The sequence below is a fragment of the Leucoraja erinacea genome, chromosome 1 (assembly GCF_028641065.1).
Source record: "Leucoraja erinacea ecotype New England chromosome 1, Leri_hhj_1, whole genome shotgun sequence".
Taxonomy (NCBI): Eukaryota; Metazoa; Chordata; class Chondrichthyes; order Rajiformes; family Rajidae; genus Leucoraja; species Leucoraja erinaceus.
The window spans coordinates 68,661,171-68,684,973 of NC_073377.1; the positions used below are offsets into that span (position 1 = coordinate 68,661,171).

Here is a 23,803-nt window from a genome sequence, read left to right on the forward strand (position 1 = left end):
CAGTTTCCCCACTACCGACAGGTCTGTAATTCCCCGTTTTCTCTCGCCCTCCCTTTTTAAAAAGTGTGGTTACATTAGCTATCCTCCAATCCTCAGGAACTACTCCAGAATCTAAAGAGTTTTGAAAAATTATCACTAATGCAGCCACTATTTCTGGGGCTACTTCCTTAAGTACTCTGGGATGCAGCCTATCTGGCCCTGGGGATTTATCAGCCTTTAATCCATTCAATTTACCTAACACCACATCCCGGTTAACCTGGATTTCACTCAGTTCCTCTATCTCATTTGACCCCCGGTCCCCTGCTATTTCCGGCAGATTATTTATGTCTTCCTTAGTGAAGACAGAACCAAAGTAGTTATTCAATTGGTCTGCCATGTCCTTGTTCCCCATGATCAATTCACCTGTTTCTGATTGCAAGGGACCTACATTTGTTTTAACTAATCTTTTTCTCTTCACATATCTATAAAAGCTTTTGCAGTTGATCATGATTGCTCATAATATATTACCTTGAAAAATTGATGTCAGCACTGTTGCAATTTTCAAGAGAATTTAACTGGTACTGAAAACAGATCAATGAATTTCAAATGGCAGCAGCATACTAGGTCTGTAATCATAGCACTCGTAGATAACACAATATACAATAAAAATGTTCAATAAATTAAACAAATAATATTAGTGCAAAACAAAAGGCTGAAGTCCCTAGTTGCAACCAAGACAATTTGTAGTTTATAGTTTAGTTGGTGTTTGTAGTGTTCAAGAGCCAGAAGATTTTTGGGAAGAAGCTGTTCCTGAACCTGGACAATTTTCAGATTCCTTTTTTTTACTTCTTCCCGATGACAGGGGTGAAATGAGAATGTGGTCAGGGTGGTGTGGGCCATTGATGATGTTAGCTGTCTTTTTTCAGATTGCCAACATCACTTCACAATCTGAAATAGGCATTTTCTGGATTCCAATATTTCACAAGATTGAATTATGAGCATTAATTTTTCTTCTTTTCCTTTAGTGGCAGTCTGAAAATAAAATCAAAGGCCAGTGTCATTGGACATTTTGTTTTCAGCCAAGTGGCACAGCCTAACTTTGACAATGAACTGTTCCAATATCTTGTGAAGACTAGATTCTAACCATACGATATGATACTACGATAGAACTTTATTTATCCCAAGAGGGAAATTGGTACCATGGGAAAGCAGACAAAACTTGGCTGATTTGATCTTGATTTTGCACAATATGTGTTGGTTTTACAAGATCTCCATTTTTGTTGCTTTTGTTTGACCATAAATTGATTGCTGTTAACAGGAATATACAATTGATGTATTCTTTCGACAAAGATGGAAAGATGAAAGGCTTAGATTTAAGGGTCCAATGAACATTCTTCGATTGAACAATCTGATGGCCAGTAAGATATGGACACCAGACACATTCTTTTATAATGGCAAGAAATCGGTGGCGCATAACATGACCATGCCAAACAAACTGCTCCGAATACAAGATGATGGAACTCTTCTTTATACAATGAGGTAAAGGATTCAATATTATACATTGCAGCCATAATCCTTACAACTTTTCGATTGATTGGGACTACATCCTTAAATTATGTCAGGTCTGTTCAGTAGTCTCATGTCAGCAATAACCTAAATCTAGTGGTACATGATTTCAAGCTTTTGTGTCTTCTGCCCAACGGGAAAGGGGAGAAGAGGTAATGACCAGGGTATAAGTAAGTGGTCCTTCATTATAGTGATTGTATTTTTGAGGCAGCATGAAGATAGACTGATACTATGTGCCCTGTCATGAAATTAATGTTAATATTGAGAACTAAATATCAAAGAAAACAATCTGTTCGTAAATGCAAATAATATGTATTATCTTGGTGTTGCTTTGCTGTGACCGTGCAGGTAAATGATGGAGGAAGAATTCAATTTTGCATTAATGTTTGTTTACAAAGACCTTTGCATTCCAAAGGGAATCTTCCAGATGGCAACACATCTAATATATAAATTAGCTTATGAATCAAATACTCGTGTCCAAATTACCTTTTTATTCATCCTTTTAAGCTGCATCTGAGAAATTGGTCCAGATGCTGGACTGAGGAATTCCCAGAATCGCAAACAAGAAACATGAGCACATTTCCAGTTAAAATCTATCATCCATCATTTTGAGTAAGACCAGATAGAAGTAATTTAACCGTTCCTGAAACTGTTGGCTGACCCTTCCCATATGCATATAGGCCTGCTTGATGGCACATTTCATAGACTATGAATAAAAGGCAACAAGACTTACGATTCCATACTTTGGCTAACTACATAACTAACTTACTCAAATGTGGGATTTGGAAAACAAAGAAATTATCATTATAACTCTCTCTCCTATCGCCAACATTATCCCCCCTCGTCACCATTCTTTAGCCTAACATCACCAGACCTGCTTGACCCCCAGATTCCCTTCTCTGATCTGATTCTCGTCTGTTTGGGTTTAGAGATGCAGTGCGGAAACTGGCCCTTCGGCCCACCGAGTCCGCACTGACCCACGATGCCCCGCACATTAACACTATCCTACACACACGAGGAACAATTTCCACATACACCAAGCCAATTAACCTACAACCTGTATGTCTTTGGAGTGTGCAAGGAAACCGAAGATATCGGAGAAAACTCACGCAGTCATGGAGGGAACCTACAACTCCGTACCGCCAACACCCATAGTCAGGATTGAACCCGGGTCTCCTGCGCTGCACGCGCTGTATGGCAGCAACTCTACTGCTGCACCACAGCACCACCCATGTCTTAATGATGCAATGCAAGCATTCACAGTGCCCTCCATAATGTTTGGGACAAAGGAGGAATTTCATTGGCCAGGTCAGTCATACAATTAAAAGCAACAGATCACTCATAATAACACATTTTGACATGAACATCCACCACAGTGACTCCTACACATTCCTCACTGTGATGGAATAAAGTTCAAGTCTCTTCCTTTTGTTCTTCCTCGGTCGTGAGCCTCGAGCCCCAGTTGATGGGATGATCTTGACTCCCGTAGCCGGCGGCGTTCGGGACCTCTGCATCAAGCAATCAGCTCCCGCATCGGGGGATGTCAGCTCCCCCACGCCGGCGATCAAACCTTGCGTCGGGTCTGGTCGAACCTTCGCGATGTTGGAGCTTCCCGACTAGCCTCTCCTGACTGCAAGCTCTTGATGTTAAAGACCACAGTGGTCGTGGTGGGAGCGATCCCAGGCAAGGGATCAGCTCCGATGTCAAGTCCGCGCCCCGCGGTGGGGCTCACGACAGTCTTAGGAGGCTTCCAGCTCCATCGATGGTAGGTCGCAGAGCCCGGAGAATGTGATCCAAAAATTGGTCACATCTCCGGGAAGGTAAGAACTTGAAAAATAATTTCCCCCGATCCCCTCCCCCTTCCCCCCACATAAAACAAACCGAAGAATATAAAAAACAAACAAACAGAGAGGATGTGTCTATACACCATGAGAGACCTCTTCCACCCCTGCAACAGAGTTCCAGCCGACGGTCAGTCCGTTGCCATGCAGTAGAACGGACCAGAGGCATTCATGTAAACGCCTTTCTCACCAGGACTACTACTACCAACGTTTTTCATTATTTATTATGTAAATAATATGTGTTATGTTGTGTTTAGTTTGGTTGTTTGTTCAGCATTGCCACTTTCATTTCACTGCACATCTCGTATGTGTATGGACAAATAAACTTGACTTGACTTGACTTGACTTGAATTCATTAAACTACTACCATCAACAGTTGAAGATAAGTGAGCTGGTACCTTCAGCAGCCATACATGTCCAGGCCATAACACCCCCACCACCGTGTTTCACTGATGAGGTGGTATGCTTTGGATCTTGGGCAGTTCCTTCTCTCCTCCATACTTTGCTTTTGCCATCACCCTGATAATCACTCTGTTAATCTTTGTCTCAACTGATATACAAGACCTTTTTCCAGAACTGTGGTTGCTCTTTTAAGTACTTCTTGGCAAACTGTAACCTGGCCATCCTATTTTTGCGGCTAACGAGTGGTTTGCATCTTGCAGTGTAGCCTCTATATTTCTGTTCATGAAGTCTTCTGCGGCAATGGTCATTGACAAATCCGCACCTGACTCAATAGACCATAGGTGCAGGAGTAGGCCATTCAGCCCTTTGAGCCAGCACCACCATTCAATATGATCATGGCTGATCATCCACAATCAGTACCACATTCCTGCCTTCTCGCCATATCCCCTGATATCTTTAAAAGCTCTATCAAACTCTCTCTTGAAAGCATCCAGAGAATTGGCCTCCACTGTGGCCCCTGGTTCTGGACCTCCCCAACATCGGGAACATGTTTCTTGCCTCTAGCGTGTCCAAACCCTTAATATCATATGTTTCAATAAGATCCCCTCCCGCCCCTCTAAATTCCAGAATATACAAGCCCAGCCGCTCCATTCTATCAACATATGACAGTCCTGTCATCTCAGGAATTAACCTTGTGAACCTATGCTGCACTCCCTCAATAGCAATCATGTCCTTCCTCAAATTTGGAGACCAAAACTGCTCACAATACTCCTGGTGTGGTATCACTGGGGCCCTGTACAAATGCAGAAGGACCTCTTTGCTCCTACACTCAACTCGACTTTTTATGAAGGCCAACATGCCATTTGCTTTCTTCACTGCCTGCTGTACCTGCATGCTTACTTTCAGTGATGATGAATGAGGACCCCCAGATTTTGTTGTACTTCCCTTTTTTCCCAACTTGACACCATTCAGATAATAATCTGCCTTCCTGTTTTTGCCACCTAAGTGGATAACCTCATATTTATCCACATTAAACTGCATCTGCCATGCATCTGCACACTCACCCAACCTCTCCTGCATTCTCATAGCATCCTCCTCACAATTCACACTGCCACCCAGCTTTGTGTCACCTATAAAAAAAATGCTAATGTTACTTTTAATCCCTTATCTAAATCATTAATGCATATTGTACATAGCTGCGGTCCCAGCACTGAGCTTTGCAGTACCCCACTAGTCATTGCCTGCCATTCTGAAAGGGACGCGTTTATCCCTTCTCTTTGCTTCCTGTCTGCCAACCAATTTTCTATCCATGTCAGTACCCTACCCCCAATACAATGTGTTCTAATTTTGCCCACTAATCTACCATGTGGGACCTTATCAAATGCTTTCTAAATTCCAGGTACACTACATCCACTGGCTCTCCCTTGTCCCTTTTTCCAGTTACAACCTCAAAAAACAGGCCCATTATACTCCCAATTTGTTAACTCCTCCCCCCCCAACTATTTAGTTAAAACCACACGTGTAGCACTAGCAAACCAGCCTGGCAGAACGTGAGTCCCCCTCCAGTTAAGGTGCAAGCCGATCCCTTTGTGCAGGTCACTCCTACCCCAGAAGATATCCCAGTGGTCTATAAATCTAAATCCTTGCTCCCTGCACCAGCCCTCCAGCCACATATTCAGATCCCCCATCTCCCTGTTGCTGCCTTCACTAGCATGAGGTACTGGAAGCAATCCAGAGATAAACACCCGAGAAGGCCTGCTTTTCCGATTTCTTCCAAACTCGCATTGCAGAACCTCCTTCCTCTTCTTCCCGGCGTTGTTTGTACCCACGTTCACAACTGCGTCCGGCTGCTCACCTTCCTTCTTGAGAATGTTCTGAAGTCGGTTTGTGATATCTTGAAACCTGTCTCCAGGAAGGCAACAGACCATCCTCGAGTGTCTTGCCTGCCGCCACAGAATCTCCAGACCGCTCCCCGGACAATGCAGTCACCTACCACTATAGCTCTGCCTGACATCGGTCCTGCCAGTCGAGTCTCATCGCTAGGATTGGAGCCTGTCCGCCGCTCGGACTGGAAGTGTCGTCTGCCCCGACAGCTCCCAAATGGGTGTACCTGTTTTCATTTGGCACAGCCACTGGGGACTCCTGCACTCTACGTTTACTCCCCTTTCTCCCAGTCACCCACCTTTGCTCTTCCTGTATCCTTGGCATGACAACCTCACTGTAGGTCCTGTCCAGGAAACTCTAATTTTCCCGGATGGCCCTGAGGCCATCCAGCTGCTTCTTCAGGAGCTGAACTTGGACACACTTTCCACAGTTGTAGCAGCCAGAGGAACCAATCCCCACACTCCTTCAACAGCTGCTCCCACTTCTGACCTTGAAGCTATGTGTTCTAGGCTGGTTCTGCCTTTGTTTAAACCAACCGCTACTGAAAAGAAACACTGAAAAAAACTCCCAAGAGCTTATCTTTTAACCAATCCATGCACTCCTTCAATGTAGCTGCTCTCGCTTCCGACCTTGAAGCTACTCCTGAAGAGGAGCACTCCTTGAAGCTACTCCTGAAGAGGCGCACTCCTTGAAGCTACTCCTGAAGAGGCGCACTCCTTGAAGCACTCCTGAAGTGCGTTTCTGATCTGTCAGACAGGTGTTTGGGGATTTTTCTTTAGTGTAGAGAGAATACCTCTGTCATCAGCTGTGGAGGTCTTCCTTGGCCTGCGATTAGTAAGCTCCCCAATTCATAACAAGAGTTGAGTATAAGAGCAAAGAGTGCCTACTGCAGTTGTACATGGCCCTAGTGAGACCACACCTGGAGTATTGTGTGCAGTTTTAGTCTCCAAATTTGAGGAAGGACATTCTTGCTATTGGGGGAGTGCAGCGTAGGTTCACAAGGTTAATTCCCGGGATGGTTGGACTGTCATATGCTGAGAGAATGGATTGGTTGGGTTTGTATACTCTGGCGTTTAGAAGAATGAGAGGGGATCTTATTGAAACATCTCAAACATTATGGAAGGCAATCTACTTGGGTTTGGACATGCTAGAGGCAGGAAACATCTTCCTGATGTTGGTGGAGTCCAGAACCAAGGGCCACAGTTTAAGAATAAGGGGTAAGCCATTTACAATGGAGATGAGGAAACACTTTTTCAGAGAGGTGTGAGTGTGGAATTTTCGGCGGTGAGGCTGGTTATCTGGATACATTCAAGAGAGAGCTAGATAGGGCTCTTAAAGATAGCGGAGTCAGGGGACGTAAGGAGAAGGCAGGAATGGGGTACTGATTGTTGATGATGATCCATTATATCATTGAATGGTGGTGCTGGCTCAAATGGCTGAATGGCCTACTCCTGCACCTATTGTCTATATTCAGTGCACTCTTTCTTCTTAATTATGGTCCAAACAGTTGATTTTGGTAAGCCGAAGGTTTGGCTGATGTCTCTAACAGTTTTATTCTTGTTTCTCAGTCTCATAATTGCTTCTTTGTGCAACTCATTGGCGCAACTTTGGTCGTCATGATGATAAACTGCAATAAAAGTTTCCAAAGGTGATGGAAAGACTGGCGGAAAGACTAGGTGCTGAGAGCTCTCTTGTACCTGCATTAAGGAGGCATTTAAACACACCTGAGCAACTACATACACCTGTGAAGTCATGTATCCCAAACATTATGATGCCCTGAAATGGGGGGACTATGTATAAACACATCTGTAATTTCTACATGGGGAAACCAACATGTATAAAAATACCCTTTAATAAAATCTGACAATGTGCACTTTAACCACATGTGATTTTTTTCTATTACAAATCTCAAATTGGGAAGTACAGAGGCAAATAAATAAATGATGGGTCTTTGTCCCAAACATTATGGAAAGCACTCTACTTGATGTGAACACATCCCCAAAGTAGTGAAGGAACAGAGGCACAGAACAGTGAATATTAAACCTCAGCGTACAGGGACAGGGATGAGCTCTACAACTTTCACACTGGATGCATTCAAAATGTTAATTATGTGCATTTATTCACAGTGTGCTACTCTCTCCCCCCAATGTCTCAGGAGATATTTTTGCTTGATCGGTTGGCAATAATTGTGAATGAAATGAAATCCATTTATTGGTGGAGGTAAGCTGGGAGTCCCAGCAAGCCCAACTCATTTCCAATTACTTTCACTACACAATCCAACATGTTTTATCTTTTCAAGTATTTATGCAAATATCCTCTGAAACATTATGGAATCTGCTTCCACCGCTCCTTCAGTCAGTGCATTCTTGATCATACAGTTCACTGCAGAATGCTGGTTTTGTTGCCTTTGAGCTTTTTTTTCCCATTTCCATCAAAAGTTTATTTGGCCTTCTGCCCCGTGAAACACGCTTACTTCTTCCACTGAGATGTTTCAAGTTCTGAACAGTATTTCTAAAATCCTTTTTTGAATATTGCAGTCTGAAAATATATCAACACTTTGCATTTGGAAAATGAATCCCTTCTCATGCAGGGTCTCATCCTAAAACATTGACTATTCCTCTGCCTTCTTGGTTACTGCTTAACATGCTGAGTTTCTCACCTCCAGATTCCAGCATCTGTAGTCTCTCTTGTGTAACCAATAATAAGAAATCTAAATGCTTTTGAAATGATGACACAAAGAATTGGAGTAATTCAGCAGGTCAGGCTACACCTCTTGAGGTCTGTGATAGGTGATGTGTGGGGTTAGGATTCTTCTTCAGTGTGAAGAAAATTCTTGACCCCAAACATCGCTTATCCATATTCTTTAGAGATACATCCTGACCCGCTAAGTAACACTCGCATTTTGTGTCTTTTATTATAAACCTGTATCGGCAGTTCCTTGTGTCTACATTTATAAATGATGCAGTGTAATTTTGAAATAAATGCATTTACTGGTGAAATAACAATTTATTCCGGTGGTAGTTTCTTGCGTGGTTAATTGCTCTATGTTCTGACAGGCTTACTGTTCAAGCTGAGTGCCCAATGCATCTGGAGGATTTTCCAATGGATGCACATGCTTGCCCCTTGAAATTTGGAAGCTGTAAGTATTAAGATTAGTAGATAATCTGGTTTGTTTGATTTAGAAACTTTTATCATTCCAGTTACATTCCGTTGCCTTCCGTGAATTAAAAACCATCTGAAATTTTGGCAGATAAAAGGAGGAACGACAAAGTCATTCATTCACTGGTGCTTGACAGTGGTTTGGAAGAAGAACAGTGAACCTTCTCTTTGGTGACTACACCCATACTCACCAGAGGGAGGTTGGGCCAGAGGAGCAGCTTAGGCATTCTGGTGACCCTCGACCATGGCTGCACAACTCGTGCTCTGGCTTTTCCAGGCTTGTGGCTGTGAACAGTGTTCCTTCTCCCAGTGTGCATTGATAATGTCAGATTTCTTGAGACCTTGCTTGACCTTGCCATTCTATCACCAGAAATCAACAGTGCACAAAATGTCATATCGATACCGCAAGGTTTGCAATGTAATTTTAAGTACACGGCATTTCGAATAATTTAATCAAATTTAATTTAATAATTTGATCATAATTTTCATAATCTGAATTTTTTTTTAAATGAGAAAGATCTGAAAATGGACTGTGAACATGCCTGTCATTTAATTAATATTATCACACAAAGTTATAGTCCATCCCAAAGTGTTCTCAGTATAAGGTTTGCTTTTGCATCCCTATAATTGACAGCATTAATATCCAGAACATTTATTGTGCTCCAGATGCTTTTTATTTGCAGCATTTGATCTTTGCAGCAAATAAGGGTAGTTAAATTTAGAAACAAACAAACTACAGATGCTGTAATTCTGAAATAAACTCAGAAAATAATGGAATACTCAGCAGGGCAGGCACTATCAGTAGAGAGAAATGGTTAATAGACAATATACTGGAATATACTGCCATTCCTGCACCTATTGCAGGAATGGCCCACTCACCCAACCTGTCCAAGGCACCCTGCATCCTCATAGCATCCTCCTCACAGTTCATACTGCCACCCAGCTTTGTGTCATCTGCAAATTTGCTAATGTTACAATTACAGCCGCCCTATTCTTGACAGTACCGCCATCTTGGGAATTAACCTCGTGAACCTATGCTGCATTCCCTCAATAGCAAAAATTCAAATTTGTAGGACAAAACTGCACACAATACCTCAGATGTGGTTTCACTAGGGCCCTGTACAACTGCAGAAGGACCACTTTGCTCCTATACTCAACTCCTCTTGTTATGAAGGCCAACATGTAATTAGCTTTCTTCACTGCCTGATGTACCTGCATGCTTACTTTCATTGACTGATGAACAAGGACCCCCAGATCCCATTGTACTTCCCCTTTTCCCAATTTGACACCATTTAGATAATAATCTGCCTTCCTGTTTTTGCCACCAAAGTGGATAACCTCACATTTATCAACATTAAACTACACCTGCCATGCATCTCCCCACTCACCCAACCTGTCCAAGTCACCCTGCATCCTCATAGCATCCTCCTCACAGTTCACACTGCCACCCAGCTTTGTGTCATCTGCAAATTTGCTAATGTTACTTTTTTTCCATCATCTAAATAATTGATGCATATTGTAAATAGCTGTGACCCCAGCACCGAGCCTTCCGGTACCCCTGCCTGCCATTCTGAAAGGGACCCGTTAATCTCTACTCTTTGTTTCCTGTCTGCCAACCAATTTTCTATCCATGTCAGTACCCTATACCCAACACCACGTGCTCTAATTTTGCCCACTAATCTCCTATGTGGGTCCTTATCAAAGGCTTTCTGAAAGTCCAGGTACACTGCATCCACTGGCTCTCCCTTGTCCATTTTCCTAATTGCATCCTCAAAAAATTCCAGAAGATTCATTAAGCATGATTTCCCCTTCGTAACGGTGAAGATGATTGATGAGAGACAATAGACAATAGACAATAGGTGCAGGAGTAGGCCATTCGGCCCTTCCAGCCAGACCCACCATTCACTGTGATCGCTGAGTCGGGCAGTGGATATTATCTACATGGCATTTAGTAGAACATTTGACTATGTATGGGTGGCATAGTGGCACAGCTGGTAGATTTTCTACCTCACAGCGCCGGAGATCCGGGTTCGATCCTGACTACGGATGCTGTCTGTACAGAGTACACAATTACTCAGATTAAACGGCATTTGCCACTTCTCTGCCCATTTCGGTAGATGATCTTATCCCGTGGTACACCTTGACAACCTTCTTCACAGTCTGCGATCGCAGAAATCTCGGTGTCATCTGGAAACTTACTAACCAATTTATATATATTGCAAACATCAGAGATCCCAGCACAGATCCATGTTGACCTTACCTGAACACAGACTTCCAGCCTGAATATTGTCTTTTCACTACAGCCCTCTGTCTTTATCCAAATCCATACGAATGTTGATCCCTTGCATCCTAATCTTCTGGATCAGCTAACCATGGGGACTTCATCAAATGCCTTACTAAAATCCACACAGACAATATCCATCACTTTCCCCTCATTGAACACCTTCATCACCTCCTTAAAAATCAAGATCATGTTAGTAACACACGTGGAGGAAGCCATGCTAACTGTCCTTAATTAACCCGTTCTCTTCCGTATGACAGCAAATCCTATCCTGAAGAATCCTCTCCAATAGTTTCCCTATCACTGTCATGAGGCTCTCCGGCCTTTAAAGGAACACCAACAGCTGCTCTCCAATACTCTGGAATCTCGTCTGTGGATGAAGAAGGTGCAAAGATCTTTGTTATCCCTTCTCTTGCCTCTCTCAATAACCTGGGATAAATCCCATCAGATCCTGGGGATTTATCCACCTTGATGCTCTTCTAGAGTCCCAACACTCTCCTTCTTAATCTCAAACAAGCCTTACATTGTGGTATTCTCCACACTGATCTCAATATTCTCCATGTCCTTCCCCTTGTGAAAATGGATTCTAATTACTCATTTAGAACCTTGTCTACATCCCCAGACTCCAAGCACAAATTCCCTTCTTGATCATTGAGCAGTCCTATTTCTCCCAGGTTCTTGTTTTTAATGTAGGGATTTAAAAAATTGGGATTTTCTTTCATCTGACACCAATGCCATTTTGTGAACCATTTTGACCCTTCTAACCGCCTGCTTGAGTTCATTCGTACTCTCTTTATATTCCGCATAGATCTTGTGTACTTTTTGGCCTGGAAGTCAAACTGATTGTCAGACCTAGGGCGGCATAGTGGTGCAGCAGTAGAGTTGTTGCCTTACAGCGCCAGAGACCCAGGTTCGATCCTGACTATGGGTGCAGTCTGTATGGATATTGTTGGTTCTCCCTGTGACCATGTGGGTTTTCTCTGGGTGCTCCAGGTTCCTCCCACACTCCAAAGACGTACAGGTTTGTAGGTTAATTGGCTTCTGTAAATTGTCCTTATTGTGTATTATAATTCGAGTATATAGGGTGATCGCTGGTAGACGTGCACTCGGTGGGCCCAAAGGCCTGTTTCCACGCTGTACCTATAAAGTCTGAAATCTAAAACCTGATTTACATTCCAGAAGAAACAGGAGCTGTGCATAAGATGGCTGACAGTGTGGTAAGTATGGTATGGTTTAGTGGGTGGTCTAATTTCTAACCCAGAGGAAAGTATAGAAGATACCTGATGATATGGTGCTGAAAACCTAAGAAAGCTCTTACCTTCATTGGCAGGGCATTGAGTACAAGAACTGGGACTTCTTGTTTGATGGATGACACAGTGGCACCGCTGGTAAAACTGCTTCCTCACAACACCAGAAACCCGGGTTTGATGCTATCCTTTGCTGCTTTCTCAATGGAGTTTGCACGTTTTCCCTGTGACCATGTGGGTTTCCTCCATGTGCTCCAGTTTCCTCCCACATCCAAAAGATGTGTGGGTGAGTAGTTAAATAGCCACGATAAAATAAAATGCACCAATTGTATAAGTGACTGAGAGCATTTGCGGGGGGCGGGGGGGGGGGTGAAGTGGGGTGGGAGTGTTGATGTGAATATGGGGAGAAGAAAAGTAGGATTAGTTTAAATAGGTGGTTGATGGTTGGCATGGATTTGGTGGACCGAATGATCTGTTTTTGTCCTCTATGACTCTATGACACCGCAAAGTGGCCTTTCAGCCTTTGGATTTACTGGGGTTTAGGAACCTAATCCAATCAAGATTAAACTAGCACCCTGTATAGCAGAGGTTGCCAATCCTTTTAGTAGTTTAAATTCAGTTCTGTAAGTTTTCCATATGTCCCAGCCAATGAAAGGTCACCAAATTTGAGACCAGCCCAATGTAACTGTTCTTTTGTAAGAACATTAACTTCTCACCTCTGTTAGGTCTCCAACTGCCAAATCTAAAAGGGGAAAAGTTTAGGAAACTGGAAATCTGTTTCTCCTCCTTGTCTCTTTTGGCCATGTAGTGGTCTGGTTTTAGGATCTGATTTTCACTTCCTACAGTTGGGAAGGCAGTCATTTACTGTTGTGCAAGAAAGTTGCCTTATGGCAGGTCTTTTTTGACCTGCCCAAAAAAGTCTCAATTTTGACCTGCTCTTCTGAGCACGCTGGAAAGGCACAGTCAAAATGGCACCTTCCTTCTCTAAGAATGTAGATTTGCTTTAAAGATGTCCTGAAGATTTATGTGGCTTTCCCCTGGAGTGAATCGAGGGATGAGGTGCTAGGACCAGAAGGGGACCAGGTTGGTCGTTTCCTGCAATGTTTCCCTTGTTAGAGTCATAAAGAGTTACAGCAAGGAAACAGGTCCTTTGGCCCAGCGTGTCCACATCAACCATAAAGCACCTTTTTACACTAATCCTACATTAATCCCATTTTTTGTTCTCCCCACATCCCCCTCAATTCCCCCAGATTCTACCACTACCGACACTCTAGGTGCAATTTACTGTGGCCATTTAACTTCCTGAACCGTCATCTTTGGGATTTGGGAAGAAAAAAACTGAAGCACCTGGAGGAAACCCATGCGGTCACAGGGAGAACGTGCAAACGCCATACAGGTAGGACCTGAGGTCAGGATTGATCCCGGATCTCTGGCGCTGTGAGTCAAGAGTCAAGTGTGTTTAATTTCATACACACCGGGAATGGAACCATGAAATTCTTACTTGATGCAGCGTTAAAGGCGCCTAAACGCAATAGCACAACAAACAAATATACTACGATCAAAAATTAAGTAAATTAGTAATCAGTAATACTAGGTATCCAGTCCATAAAAATGCAAACCTGAAATACACAATGCAACAAAAACAAAGTCCATTGTAGATTGTTAATGACTACGGTTTTTTGTTAGGGTTGTGCAATATGATTCAAGAGCCTGATGACTGCTGGAATGAATCTGCTTGAACTGGAAGTCATGGCTGTCAGGCTCCTGTACTGCTTTCTGAGTGGAATCAGTGAGATGAGCACTTGGCAAGCATGATCTTTGTTTATATTAGCTGGCCCCTTCCAGTCTCCAGAAACAAAGTTGAAGCCTTGGCTTCCCCAGATTTTCCCAGCCTTTCTTGAACAAGATCATTGCTAAACCTCCTAATCATGCCTTTCCTATGCAAAGGACTGTTGCTTTAATGCCTATCAATAGACTCCTATGCATATTTTACCATAGAAGGCATGTGATATTTGGTATAGGAGGCCCATGGTATGCTTGCCTTCATTGAATATAGTCTTGATGTACTGTAGTTATATATGACTTTGGTTAGGCCACATTTTGAAAACTAGATTGCTGTCTGCATGAGAGAGTATTAGCTAGAAAGTGAGGTTGGACAGACTGGTATTGTTTTCTATGGAACACTGGAGGTTGCGGGGAGACCTGATAGGAGATAAAATGATGAAGGGCAGATAGAGTAGACAGTCAGCAACTTTCCCCTGGGATGGAAAAATCAAATACTAGAGGGCATACAGTGCCCTCCATAATGTTTGAGACAGAGACCCATCATTTATTTATTTGCCTCTGTACTCCACAATTTGAGATTTGTAATAGAATGAAGTGCACATTGACAGATTTTATTAAAGCCCTTTTTTATACATTTTGGTTTCACCATGTAGAAATTACAGCTGTGTTTATACACAGTCCCCCATTTTAGGGCACCATAATGTTTGGGACACATGGCTTCACAGGCATTTGTAATTGCTCAGGTGCGTTTAATTGCCTCCTTAATGCAGGTACAAGAGAGCTCTCAGCACCGAGTCTTTCCTCCAGTCTTTCCATCTTTGGAAACAATAAGCCATTATGAGACTGAAAAACAAGAATAAAACTGTTAGAGACATCAGCCAAACCTTAGGCTTATCAAAATCAACTGTTTGGAACATCATTAAGAAGAAAGAGAGCACTTGTGAGCTTATTAATCGCAAAGGGACTGGCAGACCAAGGAAGACCTCCAGAGCTGATTACAGAAGAATTCTCTCTATTATAAATGTCTTTATTTCTTTATAAATATCCCCAAACACCTGTCCAACAGATCAGAAAGACTCTTCAGGTCAGGCGTGGATTTGTGAATGACCACTGTCCGCAGAAGACTTCATGAACAGAAATACAGAGGCTACATTGCAAGATGCAAACCACTGGTTTGCCGCTAAAATAGGGTGGCCAGGTTACAATTTGCCAAGAAGTAATTAAAAGAGCAACCACTGTTCTGGAAAAAGGCCTTGTGGACAGATGAGACAAAGATTAACTTATATCAGAGTGATGGCAAGAGCAAGTATGAAGGAGAGAATGAACTGCCCAAGATCCAAAGCATACCACCTCATCTGTGAAACACGGTGGTGGGGTTGTTATGGCCTGGGTATGTATGGCTGCTGAAGGTACTGGCTCACTTATCTTCATTGATGATACAACTGCTGATGGTAGTAGCATAATGAATTCTGAAGTGTATAGACACATCCTATCTGCTCAAGTTCAGACAAATTCCTCAAAACTCGTTGGCTGGTGGTTCATTCGACCGAAGACAATCAGAGTCAGAGTCAATTTAATTGTCATTTGGACCCCTGGAGGTCCAAACGAAATGCCGTTTCTGCAGCCATACATTACATACAAATAGACCCCAGACACAACAATAATTACATTTAACATAAACATCCATCACATAACTGTGATGGAAGGCCAAATAAACTTATCTCTCCACTGCACTCTCCCCCCCCCCCCGATGTCAGAGTCAAAGTCATAGCCCCCGGCTGGCGATGGCGATTGTCCCGCGGCCATTAAAGCCACGCCGGGTGGTGCGAGGTCGCACACCGGGTCTTGGTGTTAGAGCCCCCGGTGTGCGCTCGCAGAGTCCGCGGCCATTCCAGCCGCGCGGGGCAGTGGTGTCAGGCCCCGCTCCAGGAGCTCTTCGGCCCCGCAACTCGGGCGGGAGAAGTCGCCGTTGCAGGAGCCCTGAGAAGCGGTCTCCCTCCAGGGAGCCGTGGGCTCCCGGTGCCGCCGTCCACAGACCCGTCGTTGGAGCCTCCGACTCTCCGGTAGCAGCAGCAGCAGCAGCAGCAGCAGCAGCAACGACAGCAGCAGCAGCAGCGCTCCTCCACCGCTCCACCCGCTCCGGACTCGGCCAGCTCCGCGACGGCAACGGTGAGTCGACACCTGAGTCCCCGGCTTCTTCCTGTTGGAGGCCGCTCCTCGTTGCGGCCTCAACGACACCTGAGACCCGACGAGAAAAGGTCGGGTCTCCAGTGCAGGGAGAGATTCAAAAAGTTTCCCCCCCCCTCCCCACCCCACCCCCGCCTTCCCCCACACACACACCCCAACATAAAATAACAAAAACTACATAAAAACACAGACAAAAAATAATAAAAACGCGGACAGGCTGCAGAGGCCGCTGCTGGCCAGAGCCGCGCCGCCTACCGGTTCCCGAACATGATCCCAAACATACTGCTAAAGCAACAAAGGAGTTTTTCAAAGCTAAAAAATTGTCAATGTCTTGAGTGGCCAAGTTAATCACCTGATCTGAATCCAAGTGAGCATGCCTTTTATATGCTGAAGAGAAAACTGAAGGGTACTAGGACCAAAACAAGCATAAGCTAAAGATGGCTGCAATACAGGCCTGGCAGAGCATCACCAGAGAAGATACGCAGCAACTGGTGATGTCCATGAATTGCAGACTTCAAGCAGTCATTGCATGCAAAGGATATGCAACAAAATACTAAACAAGACTACTTTCATTTACATGACATTGCTGTGTCCAAACATTATGGTGCCCTGAAATGGGGGAACTATGTATAAACACTGCTGTAATTTCTACAAGGTTGAAACCAAAATGTATAAAAATGGCCTTTATTAAAATCTGACAATGTGCACTTTAACCACATGTGATTTTGGAGTACAGATGCAAATAAAAAATGATGGGTCTTTGCCCCAAACATTATGTAGCTTTAAGTTGAGATTGAGAAAGTTTAAAGGTACTGAGTAAGTATTTTTACACAAATAGTGGTGAGTGCCGGAAGTGTACTGTGGATGTGGTGATGGAGCCAGATACAAAAGTGGCATTTGAGAGAGTTTTGGATAGGCACATGGATATGCAGGGAATGGTGGGACATGTATTATGTACGTGCATATAAGAATTGGTCTTGGCATCATGTCTGACACAGACACTGTTGGCTGAAGGACTTGTTCCTGTGCTGTACTGTTTTATGTCCTATTGGAAATTGATATCATTACTTTGTAAGACTGACTGCAAATTATAGATTTTGGACATGTTGGACTTTATAATAACATGCCTGCAGTTTGGTATGTACTTAATTCTCTCATGTAAATATTTCAATATATGAGAAATTTAAAAATAAATCATAATTCTTTAATTGGCTGATTTCTTAGCATGGGATCCCAAAAAGAATCTGAAGGCAGTAAGATGTGGTCTGATAGAAAGTATCATTACTGTTAGGTCTTTCTTCCTCACTTCCTTCTCCTTCTCCTTCTTGTCCATCTCTTGCTGGGCATCGAGGATAAGGTCTGTGACCTTGGCTTGACCTGTCTACAATATGTAACATACATCTGATGACAGTACAGTTTTAGGACATCTATGGGCCAAGTGACCCAGACAATGGGATTCAGCTTTGACTATCCTACTGAAACTCTCTTCTTCTTTTTCAACGTGTGGCATGCACTGCCTAAAGTTGTTGGACAACTTGTTCTATTTGATCTTCCGTTTGTGCACGTTGAGTTGATTGCATTAGTTGAAACAGGGTGGACCACGTGAAGGTTGCAATCTTCCACCCCACTGAAACTCTCCACTGTATTCTACATTATTTCATGGGGTTAATTATACTCTGCCTTCGGAATAATAATTCAGTCTGGTTGAGGAGCTGAGGATAGGAGGAATAGCTCTCGCCCTCAAGAGTCCCATACCCACCTGTATGTAAAATGCTGAGAGCGCAGTGAATGATAACAGAATTAACCTGTCACAGGAGGTCTATGCGTATATGACATTGTCGGTATTTGGATGTTCAGGAAGTGCTCGCATTTTGTATTTCAAGTGGAGCCCAGAGTGCCACTTGGATGCACTCATCACTTCCTGAACCTTCAGGAAGCCCTTGTTCCTCCTGTTGAAGGTAGTGATGTTCCTACTCTTTTTGGAGAGAGAATCTCTGACACAATGTGATGTTAAATGTGGCTGATAACCCAGCCCATTCTGGAATAGTTGGATTTAAGAAGTTCAAAGTGATGATGACATTCCTCTTTAAAAACATTTCAGTCCAGGGAACCATCTTCAGAAAGTAACGTGTCATTGTTATGGCTGGTTTTGGAAGCAGCCATCATCTCTGGAGAGGGATTGAAGTCAGGATCATGGTTCTTGTTTGACTCTGTGGAAGAAATTTTCCTGATCAGCGCCCTTCCTATCCTCTACTTCCGGGAGAGGGAATGCAATATTAATTGAGACCATATCTGCTACAACCCCAGATATGAATGCTTAACCCCCATGCTGATCTGGATTCCAGCCAGCAGCATTCTAAATGTCTGAACCCACTGTGATTCTGGATACACTGATCTGTCTTGGCATAGCGGTCAGTGGCATAGAGCATTTCACTTCATTGCATGTGCAATTATTTTCAGATGTATGAGAAAGCTACTTGCAAATGTCTGAAGAGATGAACAATAATGTCACAGTGAACCAAATGTCAATTGTTTTAGATTTATCCTATGAATCACAACAAAAAGAGAACAAAAACACACTTGTTGTCTGTATCTTTGTGTAGTCTGAAATAGAAATGAAGATTGAGTTTGATAGCTATATTTTCAGGGCAAAATTGTTTAAATATGTATTGGAAATCACCAAGCTGTTACTATTGTAATATAATTTATGCTTCTCATATTATTTTGAAAGAGTTTGTCAACTTCCCATCACTGACATCTCCTGTGTCGGATTTAGAACTATTTGATGGCAGCGGAATTGGAATGATGCAGTTTTATAATTACTGTCGTCACCAATGATCCATCACGCAGAGAAGTTCATAAATATTCTCAGTGTAACAGCTCACTGAGGCGGTGTGCAGCCATCTGATTATAAAACTACAGTTCACAAAAATGCTTTTTATTTACGAGACGTGCTTCTTGTGCATAAGAAGCAGCATGAGCTGACGTGTACAAGATAATAAATCAATCACTCTGCTGCTCAACATAACACAAACGGTAGTCACTTCTCATTTTTCTCCAGATAGCTGTGCTAATACATTTTCACTTTAGAAAATTATTCCATCAGTTTCCTTATCTGCAAACGTCTGACAGTCCATTTATTTTGCACTTCTTAGGAAGTACCTAGTTTTTTTTCCAATGTATGTCTACATCTTAGGCTATGTTTCTATCCGAACCATCGTGAAAATCTTAGCATTCTTCCGCGTATACTTTTGCAAAAGGGTGATCGGCTACTGCAAAATTCTGAGTTTTGCCTGATTAACGCATGTATCCAGTTGCGTGCTGGCTATGCAGACGTGTACGTTCGCTTCAACAGGCAGCTCAGATGTGTGTGTCCTCCCAATCAACATTAATGCCCCAGATGTTTTCAGCTTTCCTCAACTGTCCCAGAGGGCATCGGCCATGATGTTACCTAACGTAAAATGATTTTTGGATTTGCTCAATCTTCTGAGCTTCCAGACTTTCAACTGGCTAACTTGCAAAGTAAAGAAGCTGAATCATCAGTAACATATCCTTGCTTTACAAGAATTACCTTTGCTGTTTCAATTCCACTGAAGATTAAATTCCCTGAACTTCAGTCCTGCCAGGCCACACATATGAAATATAAATTTGGAAATCATAAAATGGCAGGGTTTTTTTTAAGAGACATGGATATATTGTTTGTGGTTGCTCTGAAATTGGACCTGGTGACACTTCCCAGCATTTACTGTTTTCATTTAATGTTTACAGCATCTGCAAACATTAGCATTTTATTCCTGTGGAGTTAAGAAATTAATTTGAAATCTATTAAAATGAGTTTTACTCTGCTCTCACTCTGCTGTACCAGACACCAGTGCTTTATTGCTGAGGCAGAGTGACAAATGGATATACATAGATACAAAATTTGAATGCGTGAACAATTTCACAAAAAAAAAGAAAAAATAAAGTATCAAAAGTTATGTTAGAAATGTTCCCATGCTGCTGCAGGAACTCCAACAAGAGACCTGTTGAACCTCCAAGAAATCTACTTCTACAGGTAGAAGTGCAGGAGACCCAGAGAACCTTTGAGGAATATCAGGACTGGAGAATTTATTTTAGAGAATATTGAGCAGTAAATATCTTTCACTAATTTTCTTTAAATATCTTTGCATTCCCATCCCTTAATATTGTTATTACGCCATTTAGAGGGGAAATATTTCAAGGCTCTATTGTCAAAGCTCTAATTAAAACTGCAGATGTTATACCTGTCGATTTATTTCCTAATGATTTTAATGCAAGCAGTGTCCTCATGTATTGGTCTTTCTGATCATGCCTGATCATATTTCTTAGGCAAATGGAAGTGCAGCAGAGCTGGATAATCCTTGAGGAAAGAATATCAGCACCGTTAAATCATAAATAACTGCATGAACCCACCATAGCTGTCTTTTAATGCAATTGCAATGAGAGCTATTTCTGGTGCATTGTTTCTATTTTTAATCTGAAAATTGTAATGATGCCCCTTAATTTAGAGAGTGTTTAGAAACCCTTTGAGGCATTGACTCACTTTTATTGAGAATCAGGCACATTGCCAGCAGTTTTATTGAAGGAAGAAAAATGTCTGCTTTCTGCTTTTGTTTCTCCTGGTGGACTCTATGTACTCTGGGGATGAGTAGTGCTTAAGCCAAAGGCAATAATCTCTGTACTCACAATTCAAACTACCTTTATTGCATTTGCAGATGCATATACCCGTTTTGAGGTGAATTACAATTGGACTTATGGACCAGCTAAATCTGTGGAGGTTGCAGAAGATGGTTCTCGCCTGAATCAGTATGACCTACTCGGACAAACTGTGGGTGAAGAACTTATCAGGTCCAGTACAGGTTTGTAAATAGAATTGTAGAAAAATAGTACTGACATTCACAAAATATTTTGCTTGAAAAGTCATGTAAATGATCGTATTAAACATCGTAACATGTTTAGGAACTTCAGTTATCATTTGGGAAATGCATGAGGAAGAGCCGATCCTGGACTGACTCTGGACTCTGGTCCTGTCCACGGGGGGGGGGCAATGGAGGAGGACTGGACAAATTTTGTGCCTTCCACCACAATGATGATTGCTGTGGTGGATGTTTGTGTTACAGTTTTATTGTGGTTGTGTGTTCTTTATTATTGTACTGCTGCTGACAACCCAAATTTCCACCGACCCTGGTTGTGTGGCAATAAATTATATCTATCTATCTACTGGGAATTGCGAGTTATTTTAATTTTGGAATAAATGTTGTTTTCTGGCAGAGTCGGTTTCTGTCAGAATTCCAGATTTCTGGGGATTTGTTTCTAAATTCAATACACAAATACTTTTTCCACTCACCCCTCTCTTCATTGTCGTCTCACATCAGGATATCATCTCCTCTAACATTTTAGAATCCCAGAGACATCTCACCAGCTCCCGGTCGTATAGAGTCTACATCATTCCGATGGTCTCCTGTTTGCCCTGTTGCACCATTTTTTGTTTAGAAAGTTATTGACAATGAAGTAGCCATCATGTAGCCTGCTAGATTAATCTGCTCCCACCCCATCCACTCCCGACAGAATAGTAGGATGGCATTGTTCAAAAAACCTTTTGATGCACCTGCGGTTCAGGCCCCAACATGTATTACTCAAGGAAAACCACGATAATTAACCAACATTGAACTAAAGGTTATACTGTATTGTGTAACCTCTATTAACCATGTTACTTGGGCAGCTAGAAATACTGTTCCCAATGCTTCCAAAGCAGCGCAGGTCTCCTGAAACCAAGGGGACTGGACTGATTTTTATATTAGAATTTTAAAGATTAAATATAGATAAAGATAAATACTTTATTTATCATGGATCGAGGTACAGGTACACAGTTCAGTACAGGTGCCACTATACATAAGACCCTCAAGTATGATCGGTGTCGACTCGGTGGGCCGATGGGCCTGTTTCCGTGCTATATCTATAAACGATTCAAGTAATTCAAGTAAGAATTTAATTGTTTCATCATTGTGTTTGATTTACGAGAACATAATAACATTTGTGTCTCTTTTTATATTTGTAATTATTGGGGGAAAATAAATATTATGTTTTAAATATATTAATTTCTATGAACTTTCACATTATATCAGAAAGACAAATACATATCACAATAAATTGATGTTCATTACAAGTTCCCACTGCCTGATTCTAGAAAGTTTGGCTTTCTGAAATGAAAAGATGATAAAGTATAAAGGTTAGGAGAAATTATGCAAGCATTAATTTTGTTTTTTGGTGTCTGGAAAAGTACGCTTATTTCTGCATTCACCAAATTGACATGAAACGCTGCTCTTTACCTGGACTAACTGTAGGTATGGGCTAGATGTACAATATACATCTATGTACCGCAAACTCAGCCTCATTCACACCTAAATTGGTAGCTGCTGCATTATGAATGCCAAAGGCCTCTTTTCAATGGACTTGCCACCTGATTCATTGCTTCAATTCTGGTTATTCACAAATCAGAGAATATTCACTTACATTTTAAAGGATACCCAGATAACAATTAGTAAATAGCAATAACAAGCGGAGTGCAAGACACTGATTTATAATTTGTACATGATTTTGAGTAGGTATTTAGTATTATCATGGTGTTTGGCAGTGTTTTGGAATAACAGGATATGTCATTTGGAACTGATCTGTTTAGAGAGTTTTTGGAGTTCTCAAAAAAGCTACAGGAAATTAAATTGAAATGTGATGCTACAGTAATTATTTGCTCATTTGATGAACAAGTATAAATGCAGCAGATTTGTTTAAATTAACATTAATGTTTGAATCCAGTTGGGTGTCTACTCTCAATTTAGTCTGATTGAAAGCAACTAAAAATCTATTTAAAGCTACATTTATTCAACGGTACAAGTATTTGCCTGATTTTTGCAGATGTGATGACTAGAAACAATATGGCTTTGGCGAGTTGGATTAAAGAAAATCCCAAGGCTTTTTATACCTACATTAAAACTAAGAAGGTAACCAGGGAAAAGGTATGTCTGCTCAAGGAAAAAGGAGAGAATTTGTGCTTGGAGGATGTAGACGAGGTAATAAATGAGCACTTTGCGTCTGTTTTTTACCAAGGAGAAGGACACGAAGGACAGTAAGATCAGTGTGGAGAATACTAATATCCAAGGGTAGTTTGAGATTAAGAAGGAGGAGGGGTTAGGGACTTTAAAGAGCATTAAGGTAAACAAATCTCCAGGATCTGATGGGATCTATCCCAGGTTATTGGGACAGGGCAAATAGGAGATTGTGGGAGCTTTGATGAAGATCTTTGTGTCTTCTCTAGCTATACGTGAGGTCCTAGAGAACTAGCTAATTTTGTTCCATTGTTAAAGAAGGGAAGTAGGAAAATTCAGGTAAGGATAGGCTGTTGAGGCTCCTGTAAGAGCGAAAAACTATTGGAAATGATTCTTCTGGATAGGTATTAG

General features: G+C 42.1%; 1 protein-coding gene across 4 annotated transcripts in view; it reads left to right on the top strand.

Annotated features, from left to right (window-relative positions):
- LOC129697963 (gamma-aminobutyric acid receptor subunit alpha-2-like) overlaps positions 1-23,803 on the top strand; it is a 201,182-nt gene that overhangs the window by 137,228 nt on the left and 40,151 nt on the right. For all 4 annotated transcript variants that reach the window (XM_055636750.1, XM_055636740.1, XM_055636732.1 and 1 more), the window contains 3 exons: positions 1,298-1,518; positions 8,729-8,811; positions 21,065-21,208. In XM_055636750.1, the coding sequence (XP_055492725.1) occupies positions 1,298-1,518; positions 8,729-8,811; positions 21,065-21,208 (448 nt within the window). The remainder of the gene's footprint in view (positions 1-1,297; positions 1,519-8,728; positions 8,812-21,064; positions 21,209-23,803) is intronic.